This window comes from Xyrauchen texanus, chromosome 8 (assembly GCF_025860055.1).
Source record: "Xyrauchen texanus isolate HMW12.3.18 chromosome 8, RBS_HiC_50CHRs, whole genome shotgun sequence".
Lineage (NCBI taxonomy): Eukaryota > Metazoa > Chordata > Actinopteri > Cypriniformes > Catostomidae > Xyrauchen > Xyrauchen texanus.
The window spans coordinates 5,343,251-5,366,863 of NC_068283.1; the positions used below are offsets into that span (position 1 = coordinate 5,343,251).

The following is a 23,613-nucleotide window of genomic DNA, read 5'->3' on the forward strand; positions in this document are numbered from 1 at the left end:
CCAAGATTTACCACTGTAGCAGGCATGGGCTAGAAAAACTTAAATATTGTCCTACACAAAAATACATTTTTGGACATTTAGAGCCTTGTGTATCAAAAATGATGCATAAAAATAAACGTGCAAAACATTTTTTTTATATATTTTGTCTAATAGTACTTAAAACAGTTTAATGTCAAACATTTTTGCAATGACTTTTAAATAACTTGTCACAAGATGATTTTAGTGGATGTATGAAGCTAGTTCTCACACAGATGTGCAAAGTAACCACAGGGGTAGTTACATTTAACTATGGCCATGTTCAGCTTACATTTGACAACCAGAAAGTGTCACAAGACTTTTTGCCTACATTTAGCTATCTTTCTTTAAATAATCCCACTTGGTTTGATATTTTGTAATCACATCAATATACATTTTAAAGTGTGCCTTGAGTGCCCTTATACTATTTTTGACCACTGTATATTGGGCGGGCATACCTATGGGCTTGAGTAGTGAATGTTCCCATGTATCTACGTCTGAATAGAGGATGGTGAGTCTATTCTTCATGCGTTTAGCATGTGAACAAAAGAGAACTCGCTCTAAGTGACGGAATGAATCGACGCCATTGGGCGAGTTTCCACCGCGGTGCATTTCTAAAAGTGCGAGCACTGGTCTGCAACAACAGGCTTGCGTAAAGTTAAGTGTCCCGTTAACACCAGTCACTTGACACCCTTTTATCTCGCCGATCAATGGCCGATTAATGGCCGAAGCAGGAGTCCTGCGAACCATTAATGCGATGTGTGAAACACTTCGTGAAGACATCACTGTAAAGAGGTCTGGAGCGAAACAAATACATTCAAATGAGAAGAGAGGAATGGGTATAAAAGAGCAAGCTTTGAAATCTGGTGACGAATATTGAGTTTGTTATGACTGACAACGTGATAAAAAGTAAATAGGCTATAGCTTACCTCTGCTCTGGCATTAAGTATAAAAAACATTTAATTTACCCACAAAAGGATTATTAAAGGAGACTCTTAATATACATGTGGAAGGGGCTTCATGAGGGTGGAGGAGTGACTCCTTTGATCTTCAGGGGCCCCGTCAACAGACTGCTGTTGAGAAAAAGGGGCGAAATATCTCAAATGTCTCTTATACAAAAGAAAATATCTGCACGAGCGAGGCAAAAGTGTTTGTTCGCAATGAATCAAGACAAATAGAGAAATTAAAACATTAAATAAATAATAAAAAGAGACTGCACACGTATAGAACATTGTCATATGGCTGAGAGTTATTGTAAAATAGTTAATAAAACTTTTATTGATCTTTTATTACTCATACTTGTCAAATTAAATTGAATAATGTTATATTTACATTTCTATTATTTCAAGTATAAACACACAGAAAATGAGAAATAATAATAGTGATGTTTTACATATAAATAAAATATTAGCCTGTTATTATTATTATTATTATTATTATTATTATTATTATTATGCATATTTTACCATCACTGCCTGTAGATTCTCACATTATTCATCCATTTGAAGTACAAAATTGCATCTTGGCATCAAAATAATTGCCCAATAATAATAATAATGTTTTGCATAATAAATTAAATATTATCCTATTAATATTTGTATTATTATGATTATATTTTTACATAATAAATCAAATATTATCCTATTCATATTTTTATTATTATGTTTATATTTTTACATAATAAATAAAATATTAGCCTATTATTATTTTATAGGCTAAGTATCCTTTTTTTTTTTGGTGTATATTACGGTCCATTACCACCTGTAGATTTTCACTCGATTTTATTCACGATACAATTATGCTGTTATATTTCTAATAATAATTATAATCATAATAATCATTATTATTACTATTATTATTATCACAATAATGTTTTTATTGAATGTATTATTGTTGTTGTTATATATAGCCTATTATTGTTAATTATATGTTTATTTTGTGTATTTTAAGTTCCACCTCCATCTAGTAAATTCTCACGCTATTCTCATTGCATATTTAGGCTATGCATGTTTTCCAACACACGAAAGCTGAGTGTCTCAGAAGAGTCTTATTCTCACTCTATAAATTCGCGTGGATTACGAAACAGGCTTTTCCAAGCCAATAAAAACTACCACATCAAGTACAATTTCGCAGATCAAATGGACCAAACTATGGGCATTTCTTCAATAAATTAAAAGGACAGAATCAGTGTGACTGGGTCACGCCCCGTCGCACTCCCTCGACAGTGATTGGTTCATGGGACAGAGAGCAGAGTTAAACCCCAGAGCGGTTAAATACACAGGTACTGAACAGAAGAGCACACAGAACTTATGAGTTCTCATGATCAGTGAAGAAACATTAGGAGAAACATTACAGGGGTGCTGTGTTTGTCAATGAGAGAGCTCATCTGTTCAACGCATTTAAAGTGCTTTTGGCTTTGTGTAACTGGTTGCTTTAGTTGTGCAGATATTTTAGTCGAAACGCAGGATTTTGAGCGCAGCGTGATGAAGCTTGAGCGGCCGCAGAGGAACATAACGGTGATGAGTGCCATTCTCTGCGCGCTGCTGTTGGGATTCATTGAGTCCGGCGCGCTCGCTGCGCGCAGATTCCGCGGAGGTCGAAACCCGCAGCCGAGACGAGTGCAGCCCTCCGCACAGTACCGGGACCGAGGCGAAACCACCGAGAGTTTCTCACTGGATTTCACGGCTGTTGAAGAGAACATGGACAATTTCATGACTCAGGTGAAGAACTTGGCGCAGTCGCTCTACCCGTGCTCGGCGCAAAAGCTCGACTACGACATGAAGTTACATTTCCTGGAGAATACATCAGTCACCTGTAACGACGGGACCCCAGCAGGGTAAGACAACTTCAACCTATTGCAATCACAACATTAAGATGTTGCCTGTGCCTCAAAACCTAGTGAGGTGCCCACCTGGCAGCATTGGGCATCACTGGTGCGATTGGCATTATTGGTGGCATCATAGGGTCGAACAAATACATATATATATATGTGTGTGTGTGTGTGTGACAACCTCCCTAAAATGCTTTTGAGACACATCCATTTAGCCTAACTGGAGATACACTTGACTTGGCTGTTTTATTGTGGTCAGTTAGACCTAAAGTGCTAAAACTTTAAAGGAAAATCCATAATAAAACGTTAATATTATAATGTTAATACTAATAGAACAATATGAATAATAATAACAACATTTTCTCAGGGCAAGTGATATTAGCTAAGTATACATAGACTACTTAAATATCACTTTTCTCCATTTAAGACTTTAGTAAGAGAAGCTCTCTAGTGCAGTATTTCCCAACCACTGGGAACATGATCAAATTCCACAAAATGAATAAATGCATGAACAAAAAAAAATAATAATAATTTCAGGGATCCAAACTCCTCACATTTCGGAGAAATTCTCCGTTTTGAAACCATAATCGGTCACTTTTGTGATTGTGACGAGCAATGATTAATGTGCAGAAGTGAGTGATATTTATACGTGTTAAGGGTCTCTCACGTGACTCGCGTCTGCGCTGCAGAATACATTGAAGTCTATGAAGTGACGTCACTTTACACCAAAGTATTTTTTCACACACACGTTTTTACTTCACCAATAATGTCTTTGAGAGTATTAAGCAAAAATAAATATTTAAAAACTGTCCAAATTTGTTAAGATATGTCTCATAATTTATTTTAATTAAATATGACCTTATCGTTTCTGAATATCAGAGACCCCAGTTATTGAACTTATTTAAATTCTCCAAGAAAACGCTTCGACCTAAACATAAACGAGTCCTTTTATTACTTTCTGCTATCAAAGCAACTGCAAGCTTTTTTATCTATCTTCCAAATACATGTTTTCGATGTTTATTGTGCACAGCTCATGCTTTTTACATGACAAACTCGTAAAATCGCCTCTCTGTGCCGCTTTCTGCAACTCTTGTCATGTGGAGGGCGATGCGGCGTTTGACGCTGGCGTTTAACGGAGCGTTGACGCCTCGACTCAACTCACGTGAAATGCGCTTTATAATGACGAAAGAACATTATTGAAACTCAAAATGATTATTATTTATCTATTAATGTGGTCTTTTCTGAAAAAAGTCACGCTCAGTGGTTTAATAAAATGATTCCATAGATCTGCTGTGTTTATAAATCTTATACTGAAGTCAGTCGATTTGTTGTTATGCTAGTTTTAATGAAGGAGAAGGATGTTAATGAAACTCACTATTATTAGACTATTGTTGTCTTTTTGGATGAAAAATAACGCTCAAACTGAAGGAAGACTAAAGATCTGCTTTGTTTTTTACTATAAAGTCACTTGGTAGATTTCGGTCATGAACGACTCAAAATGATTCACTGATTCACTCACAGCACATTAGACGCTCATTTGTCGCCACCTAGTGGCATCTCAAGAAGGGGTGACTGAACCAATCAGTTCATACAATTGAACACATTTGTGACACAGAACTTAGCAAGCCTCACAAATACTCTTTATTTTTCAGCTAATTCTACACAATTGTTTCTTATAGCTTATTCTTTAATAAGCTAAAAGCTCTAAAAAATGTTCATGGACCAGTACTTGTCTTACCCTTTTCACCCCTCATGAGTTTGCATCCCTGTAATATGTTGTGGCATTGCAAGAACAAATCAAATTAGAAAAGAAGCAAATGTGTTGTTTTTTTCATTACCCATTTAGCTCTCTTGCCACCTGTGACCTCACACAGCGTAGTCGACATATGTGACTTGTTTTTTTGTGTAGTTTTTTGCATAGCCGAATTTCAAACATTACAAGTAAACACGCTACTAAGACAAGACAAGTTCTTGAAAAGAAAAAATACTGACTACGGTTAGCCAATGCGGGATAGTGGTGTGCCGTAGAATGTTTCAGTCGTAAAAAGTGTGCTGTAGCAGAAACATTTTTGGGGAAACACTGATGTAGAATGAGATCTAGACAAGTGCACTTTTAGCCTATTTTTAAGATTTACGCATTTAAATTTTAGTGCAAAATTCTATCAAATTTAAACTAAATTAAATGAATAACACTGGAATTATTTGTTTATTTTATTAAAGATTACTCATTTCAGTTTAATGGAATTTTGTTAATAAATTAAAATGTGTAAATCCTAAAACTATCATTATTATTAGTTTTAAGTGTGGGCGGGATCTGTGTGCTCTAATGTGTCTAACTTACTGAAGTAGGGTTTACAATATTTACATCTGCAATGAGGTACAGTACAATGCCTGCAACAGTGTTGACATACAACTCTGATTGATTCTATTCGCATCTAACTGGCTTTTGCTGGCCTGTCATTACTAACCATTTTAAAAATTCTGGATATCATCTTAAATTTACACTGACACCTATGGGGGAGGACGCAGCGTTATTCAAATGCAATCGTTTTCAGTTACAGATACTATTGTAAAAATTCACGGCATGAATAATGTTATTTATGGGTTAAAGTGTCAAAAAACAGGGTATTTACTGAGATTAAGCAAGTAGTATTCGACTGGTCATGTGACCCTAACCCCCATGAGGGGACCCTCTCTATATACAATAAAAACAGATTTGGTAAAGTTACTGCAAATTTACCGTTTATTTCTTTAGAAGTAAAAATGTACTTCTGAAAAAATGACTGAGTGCACCTTTAAAGATTTATTTTGTCACCTGTTTGGGTTACAAATCATCAAAATCTTGAAAAGCTCCTAAAGTCTCTTTAAACATTAGAATACATTTGTAGACACTCCAGTATAATATAAATTCATCCCTGCTGGGTAGCATATGCCAGATATAGTGAATTCCTGCCACAGGTCAAGACAACATGAGCTAATTGGCCTGTTACCCAATTACTAGAGTATGCAATTGAATTCTAGTTAATGGGAGAACCGGACATTTATGTGGTACAAAATCAGTGTGTGACTCCTCTTTCCTTTCGATGATAATAATGACTAATATTGACAGTGCAATCCAATCAATGATACCCAGCGCTAAAATCATTATTATGAATCTTGTAAATTTGTTCATTGTATTGCACACATAATCTTTAGATTATCTATTGTGACTGTCCGTGCAGCGCACAGAATGTGGCATTATTCTCCAGCATCATGCGATATAACTTCAATGTGCATATCATTGCAATCTTTGCATTTAATTGCCCACATTTATGGATCACAACATAAGTTGGATGCAGTTATTTATGCACGATCAAGTCAACACAAAATATGGAGATATATTTTAATACTAAGTGGGCAGTAATAGTTAATCTGTTACTGACTAATCCAAAATCTTGTTATTCCATTACACAATTATAATGATTGAGTAAACCGATGTTGGCTTTTATACTAGAGCTCTACTAAGTGCACTTGGCCTTCAGCGCATTGCTATCAGGGAATCAGCAGTGGCAGTAACTCTTGAGACTGGCACATGCTCACAGAGGATGCTCTGCTGTCTGAGTTTTCTCTCAGATCGGCAGTCATTGCCCATAAGAAGGATCTCCTGTTTGTCATGTGATGTGCTCTTATGGATGGATTCCACAGTTTCTGTGAAACTCACAAAGATCTCAAGATGCTACAGAAAAACACCCTCTCCTATTTAGTAGGACAAGGTTAATTCTGGATTTATAAAATTCTTCAACGATTTAGTTTCTTGATTTAGTTTTTCTTCCCGAGGGCAAGCACACTTGGAAGCATAATGAGTTGGTTGAAAATTGCTAGTGTCAAAGTAGTTGTAACAAGCCGGTTTATGGTGGGAAATGTGCCGTATGCTTAGTAAATCTGGTCACCAGTGACAGACTCATACCTCTCATAGTAAAAACCAAGTAACAGCTACAACTTTCTCACATGACCACAAACATCAGTGAGACTGAAGTGTGAAGTAGACTCAAAATACACAATGGCCGAATGCCCTCTTGTGGATACAGTGTGAATTGCAAATTAATTGTAGGCCAGAATACATTTTATCTAAATGTTTTGACATCTTGTCACCATTGGCATCCAGCTACCATGGTAAAGATGACAAACTTTAAGCCGCTATACACTTTCAAATACGGTGAAATGTTCATTAATTCAGCCTGTACCTAGTTTTTAGTAGCGGTTGATGGACCCTTTTTATATTTCCGGATTTGGAATGAGCAAGTAAACTTTTTATAGTGCTGAATGGAAGACCGCAGCAATTTTTACATTACCATTTGATCCACCATCAAATGAAAAAATCTACTATTATGTTTCCACGATTTTCCAAAGGAAGAAGAAAAATTATTATAGAGCAGTGGATTACAGTAGTCAGAAGAGAGAAGATGCCACATTTACTGACGACCCTTCATCAGCTATATACAGTAATAATAATAATAATACATTATATTTGTACAGCACCTTTCATACATAAAATGCAACTCAAAGTGCTTGGAAATATAAAAACATTTCAGGGAGAGTAAAACATATCATAGCAATACAAATTAAACAGTACAAATATAAAATAATACAATTAATAAAAAAAAACTGCTACTGGATCTTTAAGCACTATGGTTGCTCTGGCTGAAAAAATAAAAGCATGAATAATTTTTTTTGCATCATCAAGTGGAACAATGGGTCAAATTTGTGCAATATTTCTAAGATGATAAAAACAGGTCTTAGTAACATAATTTATATGAGACTTAAAATTCAGATCACAATCTAGAATGACACCAAGTTCTTCACCTCTGTCTTTGACTGCAAAGCCAGATTACCTAGTGCAGTTTCAATTCTTTTCCCCTCATGTTTTGAGCCAACGATAAGTGTCTCTGTTTTATGTTCATTTGAATGCAAAAGGTTTGTGTTCATCCAATCTCTTTAAAGCTTGTGTGTCATTTGGCTCTACAGAGATATAAACACTAATTGAGTTTCATCAGCATAAAAATCGTCATGGTTTCTTTCGTAACCTGAGATTCCCAATCACCTCCGATCTTTGAGAAAAAGTCAATGGGAATTGGTGAGCGGAATTTGCATGCCACTCCCCCAGCCATACGGGTATAAAAGTAGTCGGCTTGCAATAGCTCATTCAGGTTTCGTGCTGAGGTTGTTCAGTGTTGTGGCAGGAGGGACACAACGTCTTGTTCCCTCCATCAGGGAACGTAGGTTACGAAAATAACCAGGATGTTCCCTATCTGTCACTCACTCAACGTGTTGATGTAGTGGCACTAGGGGTCCCTATACAATATGCCACAACTGACTGAGCTCTGTTACGTGGAATGATGGCGCGAGACGGGCAGACCCATGTGTGCCTCGTAGCCAGCGCAACCGGCCATAATGTAACCTCCCCCAGGAGGCTGACAGAGGCTGTGGACAGAGAACCAAGTCTGTGTGGGCCAGTAGAGCGCAACTAGGATGACCTGCATGTATGTGCTCTTTTCTTGTATATGTGGGTACAGGGCTGCGGTGAACACAAAAGAAAAGGAAACACAAGATTTTCCTCCCGGCCCTCCACCTGGGGATGAAGTGATCTGATTAACAGCTCTGATCGTGCAGCGGGACTCAAACATCCTGGGTGGCCCGTCTCAGGCTCTGCGACCGCCTGATACACCTGGGGAATCGGCGAGTACCCCCTGGCAGCCCCACCATCAAGGATAGTGAGAGCAGAGGAGCTCAAGAAAAGGGACCGGGTAGAAAAAGGCACACGCCGTGATTTCCCGAGCTCATCGTGCACCTCCAGGAAGAAAGGCACTGGTGCCATGAGCGTGCTCCAGGCCCAGGAACCAATCATCGAGCCGCGAGGGTTTGGGGGGGGGGAGCGGAGGGTTCCAAAAGATTATATTTTATTGACCAAGTACCTGATGACAAGAACTGCTTATATATTTAGAAATTGTATAGATTCAGAACTAATGCTAATTTACTGCATTGAAAGGGGCCTTTAGGTATAGGTTTTAATGATTGTTTGGTCTATTGTAGGTACTACCTAAAGGAGTCCAAAGGAAGCCGAAGGTGGTTGATATTTCTGGAGGGTAAGTGTGATGATTTCAAAAAGAAAAATTACTCTGATAATTCAGACCAATAATGAAAATAGTGTGTCCTTGTCATGTTGAACATGCAAAATATGTGTTTCTTCTTGCAGGTGGCTGGTACTGCTTCAACAAAGAGAACTGTGACAGCAGATATGAGACTATGAGAAGACTCATGAGCTCCTCCAAATGGCCACAAACCAAGACAGGTTAGAAATGCGAACGGCCTGTCACCAGAGCCACTAAAAGAACTGCCACAAAGGCTTTTTTGCAGATTTTTTTCATTCCGATGCCAAACAATTACTTTCAGGTGTCTAGATGTTAGGTGTTTGTGTCGTTTAATGAAGTATTGTTTACATCTTGTTTACATGACCATCACTGTATCTTTACTCTCACTTCAGGCACAGGAATTCTGTCATCACTTCCAGAAGAAAACCCACACTGGTGGAATGCCAACATGGTGTGAGTAACAATAAAGTTGTCTAATTATACATTTTAAATGATCAGGTTTAAATACTCCAGTGCAGATTTGGAGCAGGAATCCAATTTTTTGTTTCCAATTTTGTGTTTATCACTTAACAGGTTCATCCCATATTGCTCGAGTGATGTATGGAGTGGAGCAGTGCCAAAAACTGATCAAAGTAAGAGTGTAACTTAAAGATGCTTTACCAGCAGAAATCTCTAGTGGATCATGCTAACAAAAAGTACCAAAAAGTATCATAGTATTACCTTGGTTTACATGCTACCATGGTACTGACATTTTTTAAAAATTGTACCACATTAAAAATGTACTGTATGTTAATACACTGTTATTTGTTAAAGCATTTTTGAGAACCATGGCAGATGAAAATATAAATTGTTCAGTACCATGTTATACAGTGGGGTTCAAAATTCTGAGTCTCTTCTATTATGCATTTTTCTAATTTAATATATTTTATCATCATAAATTATATTGCCAGCCTAACAATATGAGTGAAAAGTTGAAAAAGAAATGCTTTAATTACAGGATGTACTCAAGCTAGTAAGACCTCTACAAGTTTGTGTAAAAACTGTAGATCATGTTATCCAGTATGGTTCAAACTGATCCAGATAGGTATTTGAATGAATGGGAGAAATTGGAATGCCAGACAAGAAGCTCTATCTCTCAACGTTCAACGGATGTAGAAAGCAAGTCAAGTCATTTTTATTTGTATAGCATTTTCAAACACACAGCGTTTCAATCGTTTCATCGCTTTACAGGAAATCATATATTAACAAAAAATTAAACTGTAATATCTATAAAGTCTTAGAGTGATCATTTTGTAGTTTGATTAAACTATGATTGTAAATTGTGTATAAAAAAATTATAATTAAATAATAATTGTATTTAGAACCCCGGTGAGCAAGCTGAAGGTGACTGTGGCAAGGAACACAAAACTCCATAAGATGTTGGTTAATGGAGAAAAATAACCTTGGGATAAACCAGACTCACTGTGGGGGCCAGTTCCCCTCTGACTAAACAACAGGAATATAATGCCAATATTAGTTATTTGGGTGCCGTGCAAGTCATGGTTTGAAATTTGCAAATTAAGTAAGTGTTAAGTTCCAGTGTTGTAAAAATTTAAATATTTTTTTATGAACTTTAAGATTAATGACTAATGTCTTTGAAGTCCATCCTGGATTAACTGCAGAAGTTCACATAGATGCATTGTTCTTTGTCAGTTGGCTGATGAAGGCTTTTGTTGGCAATTAAATTATAGTCTATGTATTCCATTTCTAGAGTTTAGTCCATCAATAGACAAAGGTGATGCAGGCTGTGATGAATGAGATGCATCGCAGTTCAACCGGCAAATAATTTCGGTGAGGTTCAGTGGGGTCCATCCTAAATCCAAGGTTCAGGCAGTGGCATATGAAGTATCCCTTGTCTCACAGTTGGAGTTGGCATCATTTCATGCTCTGAAGTCTAAAGACTGAAGTGATGTCTGGCTAGCACCAGCTGTAGTTTGTCTTCATCACTCAGCGACATGGAGCAGTGGATATGAATCCCGAGGCTGAGACATGGAAACAAATATAATAATATTAGCGTAGATGCCATTCAATTTTATGCAAAGTTATAGATCATGATAGATGTTTCTGGTTCTGGCAGACCTAACTAAAGCAGCCTAATTGTAAGTTGATGGATAAATTAGGTGTATGCCAGGCTAAATAGACGAGTCTTTAATCTAGATTAAACTGAGTGAATGTGTCTGCATCCCAAACAGTGTTAGGGAGCCTATTCCATAGTTTAGGAGCCAAATATGAAAAGGATCTATCTCCTTTTGTGGATTTTTATATTCTTGGAATTACTAACATACCAGAATTTCTTGATCGTAATGAACGTGATGGAATATAGCATGTCAGAATGTCACTAAAGTACTGCAGAGCTAGACCATTCAAAGCTTTGAAAGTAGTTAAAATAATTGTAATATTAATAAATAATTTAACAGGTAGCCAATGTAACGACAATAAAATTGGGCTAATAAGTACATATTTCTTGGTTGTAATCAGCATTCTCGCAGCTGCATTTTGAAGTTTATTTATTGAACTTGGTGGACATTCTCCCAGTAATACATTACAATAATCTAGTCTTGAGGTCATGAATGCATGAATTCGTTTTTCAGTATCAGCAACTGAGGTGGAAGAATGCTGTTCTACAAACATTGGAAATTTGATTTTCAAAGGACAGATTGGAATCAAATATAACACCTAAATTCTTTGCTGTAAAAGAAGGCATAACAGTACATCCATCGAGAGTCAAATCATATTTTAGCATCTTATTTATAGAGGTTTTTGGTCGAATAATTAGTACCTCTGTTTTGTCACAATTGAGTAGAAGGAAATTTCTGGCCATCCAATCTTTGATTTCATTGACACACTCTGCTAATTTGGAGAATTGTGAATTTTCATTGGGTTTAGAAGAAATATAACATCAGGTATCGTAAGCATAGCAGTGGAAACTTATCCCATGATTCCTGATAATATCTCCCAGGGGAAGCATTTATAAGGATAAAAGCAGAGACCCTAAAACTGATCCCTGTGGCACTCCATACTTAAATTTTGTTTGATTTTTACAATTCATCGTTTACACATACAAAGTGGTAGCAGTCTGATAAATAGGACCTAAACCATGCTAATGGAACTCCACTAATGCCAACATAATTCTCCAGCCTATTCAAGAATATGTCGTGATCTATCATGTCGAAGGCAGCACTAAGATCTAAAAGCACTAGAAGAGAAATGCAACCGCAGTCAGATGATAAGAGCAAATCATTTGCAACTCTGATAAGTGCAGTCTCTGTACTGTGATGGGGCCTAAATCATGACTGAAATTATTAATATATTCCATTTCATATGAACATAGATGGGAGGACCCAACCATTTCTTGTATTTTTAACATAAATTGTAGATTTGAAATCGACCTGTCAATAGCCAATTCTCCAGGATCAAACTTTAGCTTCTTAATTTGATTACTGCCTTAATCACGTCCTAAGGATAGCGAGGAGTAAATAACATTAAGAATAGGATCTGAGATTACAGGGAATACCTCTTTAAGAGCTTAGTTGGTATTGGATCTAACATACATGTTGTGACTTTTGATTTTTAAGTTTTGTTGGTCTTTCATGACCTATGACAGTAAAGGATTGAAGTTGCTCATGGGGAAAATTACGAGACACTGTTTTCTGAGGTGTTGTGACAGTTGATTGCATTGTTCCAATTTTATTTCTGATTATTTCAATTTTATCAGTAAAGAAATTCATTTTTATTACTATTGTCATTACAAAGTCATTACTATTGTGCTGCGACGGAATATCAGTCTCAGGATCAGTATGGTTCAGTCAATGCTTTTTTTAACCAATTTAGCCACAGTACTGAAAAAACACCTAGTATTATTGTGGTTATTTTCTATGAGTTTTATAAAATATGCTGACCTTGCAGCTTTTAGTGCCTGTCTGTAGCTACAGACACTATCCTTCCATGCACCACGAAATACTTCTAATGTTGTATTCTTCCACTTGCGCTCCATTTTCTGAGCTGCTCACTTGAGAGCATGAGTGTGATTATTGTACCACGGTGTGGGGCTTTTTTCTTTAATTTTCTTAAATCCAAGGGGGTAGACACTATCTAGAGTGATAGAAAATAATGTATTTTTATTTTTTGTTATTACATCAAGTTCTTCTTTTGGCTTACTGAGTATAAGACAATTCTGGAAGACTAATAGTGAAGCTGTCCTTAGTGGTCAAAAGAAGAGTTCTACCTGAATGATGGTGTGATTGAGTAACATTAGCTGATCACTGCAAACAAGAGACGAGGTAATGATCTGAGATGTCATCACTCTGCGGTAGAATTTTTATAGTATTATCATCAACTCAATAAATCAATAAATGCTAATCCCAATGTGTCATGTTCATTATCTATGTGAATGTTGAAGTCACCAACAATTAAAGCTCTATCTACATTAACTACTAGATCTAACTGAAAATGTGCAAATTCACCAAGGAAACCAGAGTAAGGCACGGGTGATCTATATACTGTATAGTGTAACGAATGGAGGCAGCGAAGGCAGACGAGGAGAGCGGATCTAAATGCAAACTTACTTTATTAAGCAGGCAAACAAATAAACACAAAGGAAAACCCTCAATGGGGAAATAAACATAAAGCGGAGAACATGGGCAGGGACAGCATACCAGGCTAAACAACATTCAACGATAGACACCGACTGAACAAACAGACAGGTTTTAAATACACGGACAAGGGAAGACAGGAACCAATGAACAACAGAACTCAAAACAAGATAACAAGGTGAATAAACAGAAACCAATGGTAAACTAATGAGGACAGGTGAAAACAATGACAGAGAACACGAACACTAACAGGGAGACTGTGGAGCTAAACAAGGGACAAAAGTGAAAACTACGGAATACAAAAGTGACAAACATGACAACCAAGGGGTAACAGTGAGAACAAGACGAGGTAACCCTAACAGAGCCCCCCCTCAAGGAGTGGATTCCAGACGCTCAAAAGTGACAGAACAAAAAACAGGAAGAACAAATGTCCATTGACTGGGGGGGAAGCTTGTGGTGGGCAGACAGACCAAGGGGAGCAACAAAGGGCAGACAGGCAGTCCAGGGGGCAACGAGGGGCAGACAGGCAGTCCAGGGGGCAACAAGGGGCAGACAGGCAGTCCAGGGGACAACAAGGGACAGACAAGAAAAAGGGACCGGTTCGGTGGGCCTGGGAGGTGGCCACAGGACAGGGACAGGTCGAGGAGGCCTGGGAGACGGCCACAAGATGGGGACAGGTCGAGGAGGCCTGGGAGGCGGCCTTAGGACAGGGACAGGTCTAGGTGGTCTGGGAGATGGCCGCAGAGCAGGGGCCGGCCTAGGGGACCTGGGAGGAGGCCATGGGACAGGGACAGGTCCCAGAGGCGGAGCCGTAGGAGGCTCGGGAGGCGGAGCCGTAGGAGGCTCGGGAGGCGGAGCCGCAGGAGGCAGAGCCGTAGGAGGCTCGGGAGGCAGAGGATGCGGATCCTTAAGATGAGGCTCATGTTTATAACAATAACCTGGGGGAGTAGATTCATTTAAACTAATATTCATCTGGTTTAAGCCAGTTTTCAGTCAAACAGAGCACATCCAAACTATGATCTGTAATAATTGCATTTACAATCAGTGCTTTTGTAGAAAGAGATCTAATGTTTAGAAGCCCTACCTTTATATGATGTTTATCTATCCTCTTTTTTTTTTTTTAAGTTTGACCATAATACATTTTTTTCTGAATGATTTAGTGAGAGTTTTGTGTTTGGTAGTTCAGGTAGTTAATGTGACCTGTGTGACGTCTGAAGCCAGCAAGTTCACACACCTCTTTAATATTATTTTTAGTGATCTCAGACTGGCGAAGCTGGACATCATTTGTGCCACAGGGGTAGAGAAACACACTGCAGATGATGCAGAAGTGTCTGATAGGAGAAGGTGCTTTTCTAGGGTACAGGAACTCTCAGAAACATCATGCAGACTTTCCGTGTGATCATGATGCATAATCTAAGAATGTTTCACAAAGCATCTTGTTTGCTTCAACTGAAACCAGAAAATGTAGACTTTTTGTACAAATGACAGTTTGCTTATTTGATTAGAAACCAATAAATAGTGCAGAATCTAAAATATTAATCATTTTCATATTCAAAATCATAAAACCTTAGTTTGTTTCTAGGTTTAAAATAGACTTTAAATTCTATATTTTGAAGTTAGACTTTTGAACCCCACTGTATAGTATATCAAAGCAACATTGTGTTAACATCTGATACCATCACTGTACTATGGTACTATTCTTGTAAGTACCTTTGTAAGAATTTGTTTGTCATGTACAGATGACTATGCGTTCATGGGCTCACTCATTATAAAGGAAGTTGTAAAGGACCTGCTGAGAAAAGGTCTGGACAACGCCAAGATCCTGCTCTTAGCTGGAAGCAGGTGAGTCCATATTACAGTGATCACAGGTTCTGATTGTGAAATGTGATACGGATGCAGGCTAAATTTGTGCATATTGTCTGCAGTGCTGGTGGCACTGGAGTGCTGCTGAATGTGGACCCAGTGTCGGAGCTCCTGGAGGAGTTGGGTCACCCCAACATCCAGGTGAGGGGACTGGCTGATTCTGGCTGGTTCCTGGACAACAAACAGTACCGCTGCACGGATTGTGTAGATGCAATCAACTGTGCACCCACTGAGGTCATCAAGAGAGGGGTCAAGTAAGAAAACTGACACTGTCATTACCACAATTTGATCTTGAAGTGATTGCTAAGTCAAACACCAATATAAACTAAAGGTTGATGATTTAATCTAATTCCCTAATCCTAAAACACTGCACACTAGAGTTTACAATTCATCAGACAATGCAAACGCTGCATATCAGTTACAGTAATTCAAATCACTGCCCCCGGTGGCCAAAGCGGGAAGTATTTTTGAACACAAGGGCACATGTTAGCTTGTTTCTGAGTGAAATGTCCACAGAGTGACGACAAAAGCAAGTTGTAAATTATGTAATTTAGTCAACTTGAATGCATATTTTATTAACTCTACCCCCTAACCCAAACCCTAAACCTAACCGTCAGTGGAGAAAAATGGAATCTTAAGAGGTAAAATGAAATCTTCAAATAGTGCTCGTCATTGATTATGTAAACGCAATTACCTTCTAGTTAATTCTCGAGAACCTAGTCAGTAACTCCGAATGGGGCTGATGTCAGGGAACTAGAGCATTTGGTTGCAACGTTGGACTTCCTGTGTGATTGTGTTGGCATCGCAAGGACATTATTACATAATACGACCCCATTTGCCCTGCAGCTGCTGTTGGCAGATTTGAACTTTTCTTGAATGAATTACACAAACTATACTAACTATCTTCTCTTCATTATTGCTGTTGTATCCAAAAAGTGGCACAAAGTAAAGTTAATTAAAATAAAATAAACATTCTTCGAGCACCCTAGCTTCTTGTGAGCAGTGACTTGATCAAGTTTCATGGTAGAATCATTCCATTACAGATGTTTCTATGTGTACAAATTTCCTTGCGTAAATTATATGAACATATAAACTTGTGAATCAGACATTTAGGACTGAAATTTACTCTGAACATCTTCTTAACAGATACTGGGGTGGTGTGGTTCCTGAGCGATGCCGTCAGGCTTATGAAGGAAAAGAATGGAATTGCTATTTTGGTTATAAAGTTTATCCTACCATTAAACGTGAGTACTCTTAAGGCATACCCAGCCATCTTTTTATCCCTTGTTTATTTGTTTGTTGCAATATTAGGCCAGACACAAACTTTACACAAGTATGCATTTGCAGATGCAAGCGCTTGGCCAGCACAGTGCCAGTGTGACCCGGTTAAACAAACATATCGTGCATTCTTGCGTTTCTGTTGTGGTAACGAACCTCTGTATTCAAGGGGGCAGTAGATTTACCTTCAAATGTCTGTGCCATTAAACTGGATGTGTTATTATTCAAGTTTGTTGCAATAAATACTGTATTTTGACTCTAACGTACTTGCTCAGCAATATTCTCTTCAATCTGTTGCTCTGCCTTGACAGTAGTTGACTTGATGGAGACAAATGATTGTAGAAGTGGAGAATTCACATTAATGTCCACTATAGCGCCCCTTGTGGCAACATTGAGAATGCAGTGCATACTTATATTGTGTAAGGAATTGCGGTCTGAAACATTTTGGCACACAACAACATACAAAATCGAGCTTACGTAGCCAGAAACATCTGCGTTCACGTTATTTAGAATTATAATTTTGAAATATTTAGCTAAATGCTTTTTTAGATAATTCCACATTGAGTATTGCTTGTCACACCACAGGACATGTTAGCTACTCATGTATGTATGAGCGAAAGATGTACACAGATCTTTATAGACACTATCAAATACACCATACAAAAACTTTTGGTGACCAGTTTAACTCAGTATGATGTATCTTTATTTAAGGCCCTGTGTTCATCGTGCAGTGGCTGTTTGATGAAGCCCAGCTAACAGTTGACAACATTCATCTGACCGGTCAGCCCGTCCAAGAGGGACAATGGCGGTATATTCAGAATTTGGGTATTGAGTTGAGGAACACTCTAAAGGATGTCCCGTAAGTATGCACGAACCATTAGAGACTTTCATTCTGAAAACAGCATAAATATATGGTTTAATGTAATATTTACCTCAATGGCTCTAATGCTGTCCTTTTCACCTCCAGTGCCATGTTCGCTCCAGCTTGCCTTTCACATGAATTCATAACAAGAAAGTAAGTGACCTCTTTTATCCTATTTATCTCTACATGTAGATCAGATGTGCTGTCAGTTCAATAGTTAAATAATACCAAAAAAAATTATAGTTTTTTAATTTTTCTGAAAAAGTAAAAAATAAAAAAAATCACTAAATGATTCATTCTTAGAAAGTAAAATTCTCAACTCTATTTATTATTTTCCATTCTCCCCTATTAATGCTAAAACTGGAGTGAAAAGAAATACAAATCTAAAAAACCCTCCTATTTTGCCTCACTTTTCTCATCAAAACGTACAAAAGTCACCAGCAGCGGGAATAAAGATGAATCAAATTTAAATAATGCATAGTTACCGCCAAAAGAGTTACTAAGTGGCCAAGCACCGAAGGTACATAGGCACCTGTTGTATCTGTTAGTTTTCTTATTATTATTCTTCCTCTCTTGAAGTATATGGCAGCCCATAGAATCGTACATTAATTATAAAGTTATGAAATTTGGCAAAATGTTAGAGGGCACGCTCAAATTTAACTGTCCCAAATTTGGGGTCTCTAACTCAAACCCTAGCGCCACCAACTGTTCAAAGTTGCACTTATGTTTATGCTCATAACTTTTAAACTGTAAGGCCTAGAATTAAATTTTTCTCCCCTCAGATTCCTGAAACAAATACCAAATTTCAAATTTTCTGAAAAACCTATTTTTTTAACTCCTTGTTCGTATGTCCAATTTGCAAAAAATTTTTGCAAAAAAAAGCTTTGCAACACGTTAGCGTATTGACTCTTAACTTGGTTGACCTAAGGGTACCTGCACAGTTTTGGCACAATGCCACCTAGTGGTCGAGAAATATGACAAAAATGGTTTTTCTGCTTATAACTTCTGAATAGTTTGGCCAAAAATGATGAGGCTGGTCTCTTTAGATTCCTTGGGTCATGTCGGGTACGTTGATACCATATTTGTTATTGAAAGCCTACTTTTTCAAGCTCCTCTTATCTGATTTGCATTCAATTTTGCATTTATCATTTAGGTAATCACTGGAATTCTATATTCAATCTAAATGTTTTCCATTGGTTTGCTTGGCCCTGTGGTCATTTATGTAAATAATTGCTAACTTAAAAAAAAAAATTGCTTATTCCTTATGCATTTTTGATTTCGAATTGGAATGAACGGAAGACTCACAGATTATTTTCACTACACACCAATTTAAGATATTTTTTCATTCTTCTGAAATCATCGAAAATAATGTGCAGCTAGTTTACCTTACTTTACCTGATATGGATCATTGTTCATAAATCTACAATGAGAAGTATACAGTGTAAATGAAAACCTTCAAGTCAACATGAAAGTCCATTCGTAACCCATTTTACTTACGTAATCTAATTTGTTTCCAAGTGAAACTGGATATTCAATGAGACAAATTGTAGGGTGGGATTTGATTTTACTAAAATGGGCATTACATACCAGCATTGAATCAGGTGATGGGAGGGAAGGGGTTGAAGATTAAGAGAGATTTGTGACATCAATCAAAAAGTAGGTGAAGCAAGTTATTACATTTTGATGAAAGATCACTAAGATAAAACATGTCATTTTATTTGGAATAGTATACACGAATGAATCGTGCACAATTTTAGAAACTTAATAAGGTCCATTTTGATTTCATGTTGTATTGAACAGACATTTGATATGCTATTCGTTTTTGTTAAGCGAAAATTTTGGCTATGTTGAGTTGCACCAGTGAAGTCACCATGTAAGCTCTTTAAACTGGACAATCATTGAGCAACTCTGCCCTCTTGTGTTGTAGTTACTGGACTGATGTTCAGGTCAAAGGCACGTCTTTACCCAGAGCGCTCCACTGCTGGGATCGCAGTCTACACGAAAACAGCAGAAATAACAAAGCCCTGCCCAAAGGTTGTCCCGTGCACTTGATTGACAGCTGTCCTTGGCCTCACTGCAATCCGACATGCCCAACCATCCGAGACCAGTCCACAGGGCAGGAAATGAATGTCATTCAGTTCCTCATGCACATGGGCTTTGATGTTCAGAAGATGGCCCAACAGCAGGGCATGGACCCTAGTAAGCTGCTGGGCATGCTCAGCAGTGGAAGCTAAATGCCATGGACGGACTCACTTCCAACTGGGGCTGTGCTTCCTGACAGTCCGTTTGATACCTCCAACCCCCTTAACCAACCTCAGATTTGACCTCATGCTGAGCTCTGCCCCTTGTCAGGGCTCTGTGCCAACTCTGTGGGCTTCCACATCCAGTTATCCTCAGTTAATAATTCCCTTGTCGAAAAGACCTTAAAGGAATGCCAAGAGAATTCCTCTCATATTTTGGAACCAATCCTAATGGATCAAACAAGAAACCTTTTAGAATCAAATAATCCCCTACTGGATAAATTTAAATGCCTTTTTTATTTGTATTATTATTATGCAGAATTTCAGTGGATATAACTAGGAATCCTGTTTGGCCACATTTCAAAACACATTGATTTTGCCACGTTTATGGCTCTCATCCTCAATAGCATTTTCCTCCAGAGAAAATGGAGCATTTCGAAAATGCTCTTTGAAAAATGATGACATAAGGAAATAAAAAAACAAAAGTGATCCTTCAAATAAAATGTATTGGTTCCACTTTATGATAGAAATTCCATTGGCAACCCTTAAGATGTTTTGGCAAGGAACATTCAAGAGTAGTGATGGTGTCCATTTTTCTAGAATCCATATACGCATTTAAGTCAGTGGTTCTCAACTGATGGGTCTTGACCCAAAATTGGGTTGCAGGTCTGTTCTGATATGGGCCATATTGACTGCAGGAAAATAACAGCGCTAAGTGCAAATAATAAAATGCAGTTAACCATATAATATTGGTTGGGATAGCAAATTAAATGGGTATATCAACTTTTAAAAAGGACAAGAAAACACTTCCCATATCTTTTGCTTTTGACGACAAAGGCTTTGCATCCAGTCCTTACTTGACACTCTACAGTATTTGGTCACTTGGTATAACTAGCCAAAGTAGGCCGATACTAACATGGCCAGGACAAGACAGGTTGAGTGCATACCTTTCAACACTCCCATTTTTCCCGGGAGTCTCCCGTATTTCACACCCATCTCCCACCCCCCTCCCATTTTGTTATTTCTCCCTAATTTGTGTGGCCCAAACCGCATTATATGTGTTGTTAAATGATGTTACTTAGCACATTAAATCAAAACAGCACAATTTGTATGTATTTAGCCTGCCTCTGCCATCCAGCACCGCCCCATATTTTATTTTATTAAAAAGAAAATATGAAAACTTTTTATTATCAGCCAATGTCATGTCAACAATAGGCCTATGCAATTAACGGTAATATAAAAAAAAGATTATTATATATTTTTGTGTACTTTTGTACCGTAAACCAGTGGGCCAGGGCCTAAACCAGTGGGCTAGGGCCCACTAGGGGCCAATGAGCTCTTGAAGTCAAAAGGCTGAGTACAACTGCATTAAACACATTTTTGTGGTTGTTTGCCACTTAATGTCCAATGTACATTCTGGGCCCTGACACAAAACCAGTTGAGAACTACTGATTTAGATGGTCATTATTGAGCAGCTTGGAGATGATGGAGCACCTCAGATCTAGAATTGGAATGAAGCCCTTGTCAGATCCATCTCAAACCACAACACAATACTGGTGAAAGTACTGAAGAGACATGTACACCTACATCTTTGCTCTTAATTTATCTTTTGGTTATAAAAGTAACACGAATGTAATCCAGTTTTACGGATCTTCAGCATTGTTGTTTGCTTTGTCGTTGTTGTTTTTTTGTTTTAGTTGATTTTTTTGACCAATATATTTAGCTCAAGTTATTAGTTTTATATGTCCATTCAGAGAAAGAAAGTAGAAAACAAAGAGAGGACGGAGATTGTAGAGTTTATATTCTATAACACAGATTATAGAGTTTAAAACGTACATACTGTACATTCCGATATGGATCTAGTCTGATTATAAAGAAACTTGTGAACAGAAATTAGGAACACATGTGTGGAAAGCACTGGATAGCACCTACACTAAAACCAACATCCTTCTTGGCTTAGTCATTTAAAATATATATGACAATAATAATATTGTTTGAAAGAAAAGTTCCAGAAATGAAAAATGGATGTCATAAAACCCATATGATGTTATTTTTTCTGAGGAACAAAAACATTTTAAAGAATGTCCGAGCTGCTGGTTTCTATACAATTAAAGCATACAGTGGCCAGTGGCTAGAAACTCCCAAATTAAAAACTTTGTATGACTTCAAGTGATTGTAATATAATGCACAAGCAATATGGATTACTTTTATGATCATTTATGGTCCTTTTTGGTGCTTGGCAGTAAAAGTTACCATCCATTTTTGTTGAAGCTCAGACATTCTTTAAAATTCTTTAAAGAAAGAAAATCATTCAGGTTTGTAATGACATGAAGGTGAGATACATTATTGGGTGGAGCTTTTCTTTAAGGTACAAAATCTATACATTCCCACCAATCCTGGATAACAAGCTAATCCCAGTAATCAGATTTCCACTGTCACATTTTCGTGAATGTGACCCTGCTGCTCAGTTCGGTCTCTGTACAATTTTGGTGCATCTTCATGTAACTCATTCGCATTGTATTAAGCTGAAGGACAAAAGAGAGATTACTCTCACTGTTACCATGTTTCCTTCAACTGTGTATAAACTCCTGGGACATTTGTTTCTTATTATATAAGTGGTAAAATAAGCCAAACAAGTGCAATTTCCCTTCTTCAACAAGTTCATTTTCACATGTCGTAAACTGCCATTGCACTGACATGACTGCAAGCCAATGGCAATTTAAAGCTTGGTTGAAAGGATCACAATTTTATCAATGCAACTTTCTCTCACTCCACTGGAGAGGGTATTGTATGCTTTAAGCATGTATCTATGTATAGGTCTTCATAAAGCTAGCTCCTTTGAGAGTACTTTTGTCATATGAAGACCCTCTAGACTTTTACAATTTGAATAGAAAATCACTTTTTAATATAATGTTATGTAACGATCATGTAAAAAAAAGATCCACCATAAGAAAAGAAAAATGTTGTGAAGATGTGAAGGTATTACTAATTGCTATTTTGTTATATAACATATTTTTTAACAGAAACTCAATCTACAAGGCTAAGTTGCATATTTATTTTATGTAAATCATATTTATAATGCTGTTTTCACAGAGAAGTGATTCTTTGTAAATTGTAAATAATTCAGTTTTTTTCTTGTGTTGAATGCATGTATGTGTCCCCGAGAGAACACAATACAGTTATTCCAAAGAAATATTCAATATTGCCTTTTCGTTTTATTCCACATCCTCATTGTACACATCATGGTTTTATTGCACTTAGTTTATGAAGAGGTACAACTTTTAGACCAACCAATCAATAAGCTGAATTTTAAATAGATATAATGCAGGCATCAAATTTTAGCTAGCCTTCAATCCAACACTTTATTTTAAGAACGTCTTTGTTACTCCATATTTATTTATGCAATACAACTGATGTATGTCAACCTGTGATATGCTTCCCTCGTCTCGTTCCAAACCCTGATGTTTATTTTATTCTGTTGTTCACAAAAAAATATTTTAGTTGGGTTTAGGATAGTAGACGATATGTTTTTTTTTTATTTATTTCTTTTATAATTTTTATCCCCAATTTGGAATGCCCAATTCCCACTACTTAGTAGATTCTCATGGTGGCGTGATTACTCACCTCATTCCGGGTGGTGGAGGACAAGTCTCAAGTCTCTTCTGAGACCGTCAATCCACCATTATCTTGTGACTCGTTGTGCATGACACCACGGAGACTCACAGCATGTGGAGGTTCATGCTACTCTCTGCGATCCACACACAAC

At 37.5% G+C, this 23,613-nt stretch overlaps 1 protein-coding gene across 1 annotated transcript; it reads left to right on the forward strand.

The window, feature by feature from the left end:
- The first annotated feature begins 2,332 nt into the window (after window positions 1-2,332).
- Window positions 2,333-23,031, forward strand: LOC127647822 (palmitoleoyl-protein carboxylesterase notum1a-like). The gene is made up of 11 exons (XM_052132303.1): window positions 2,333-2,851; window positions 8,915-8,967; window positions 9,078-9,173; window positions 9,366-9,426; window positions 9,547-9,605; window positions 15,344-15,446; window positions 15,530-15,721; window positions 16,614-16,711; window positions 17,457-17,604; window positions 17,713-17,760; window positions 19,535-23,031. The coding sequence occupies exons 1-11, from the start codon at window positions 2,388-2,390 to the stop codon at window positions 19,839-19,841; spliced, it is 1,629 nt and encodes a 542-aa protein (XP_051988263.1). The 5' UTR covers window positions 2,333-2,387; the 3' UTR covers window positions 19,842-23,031.
- Window positions 23,032-23,613: the final 582 nt, after the last annotated feature.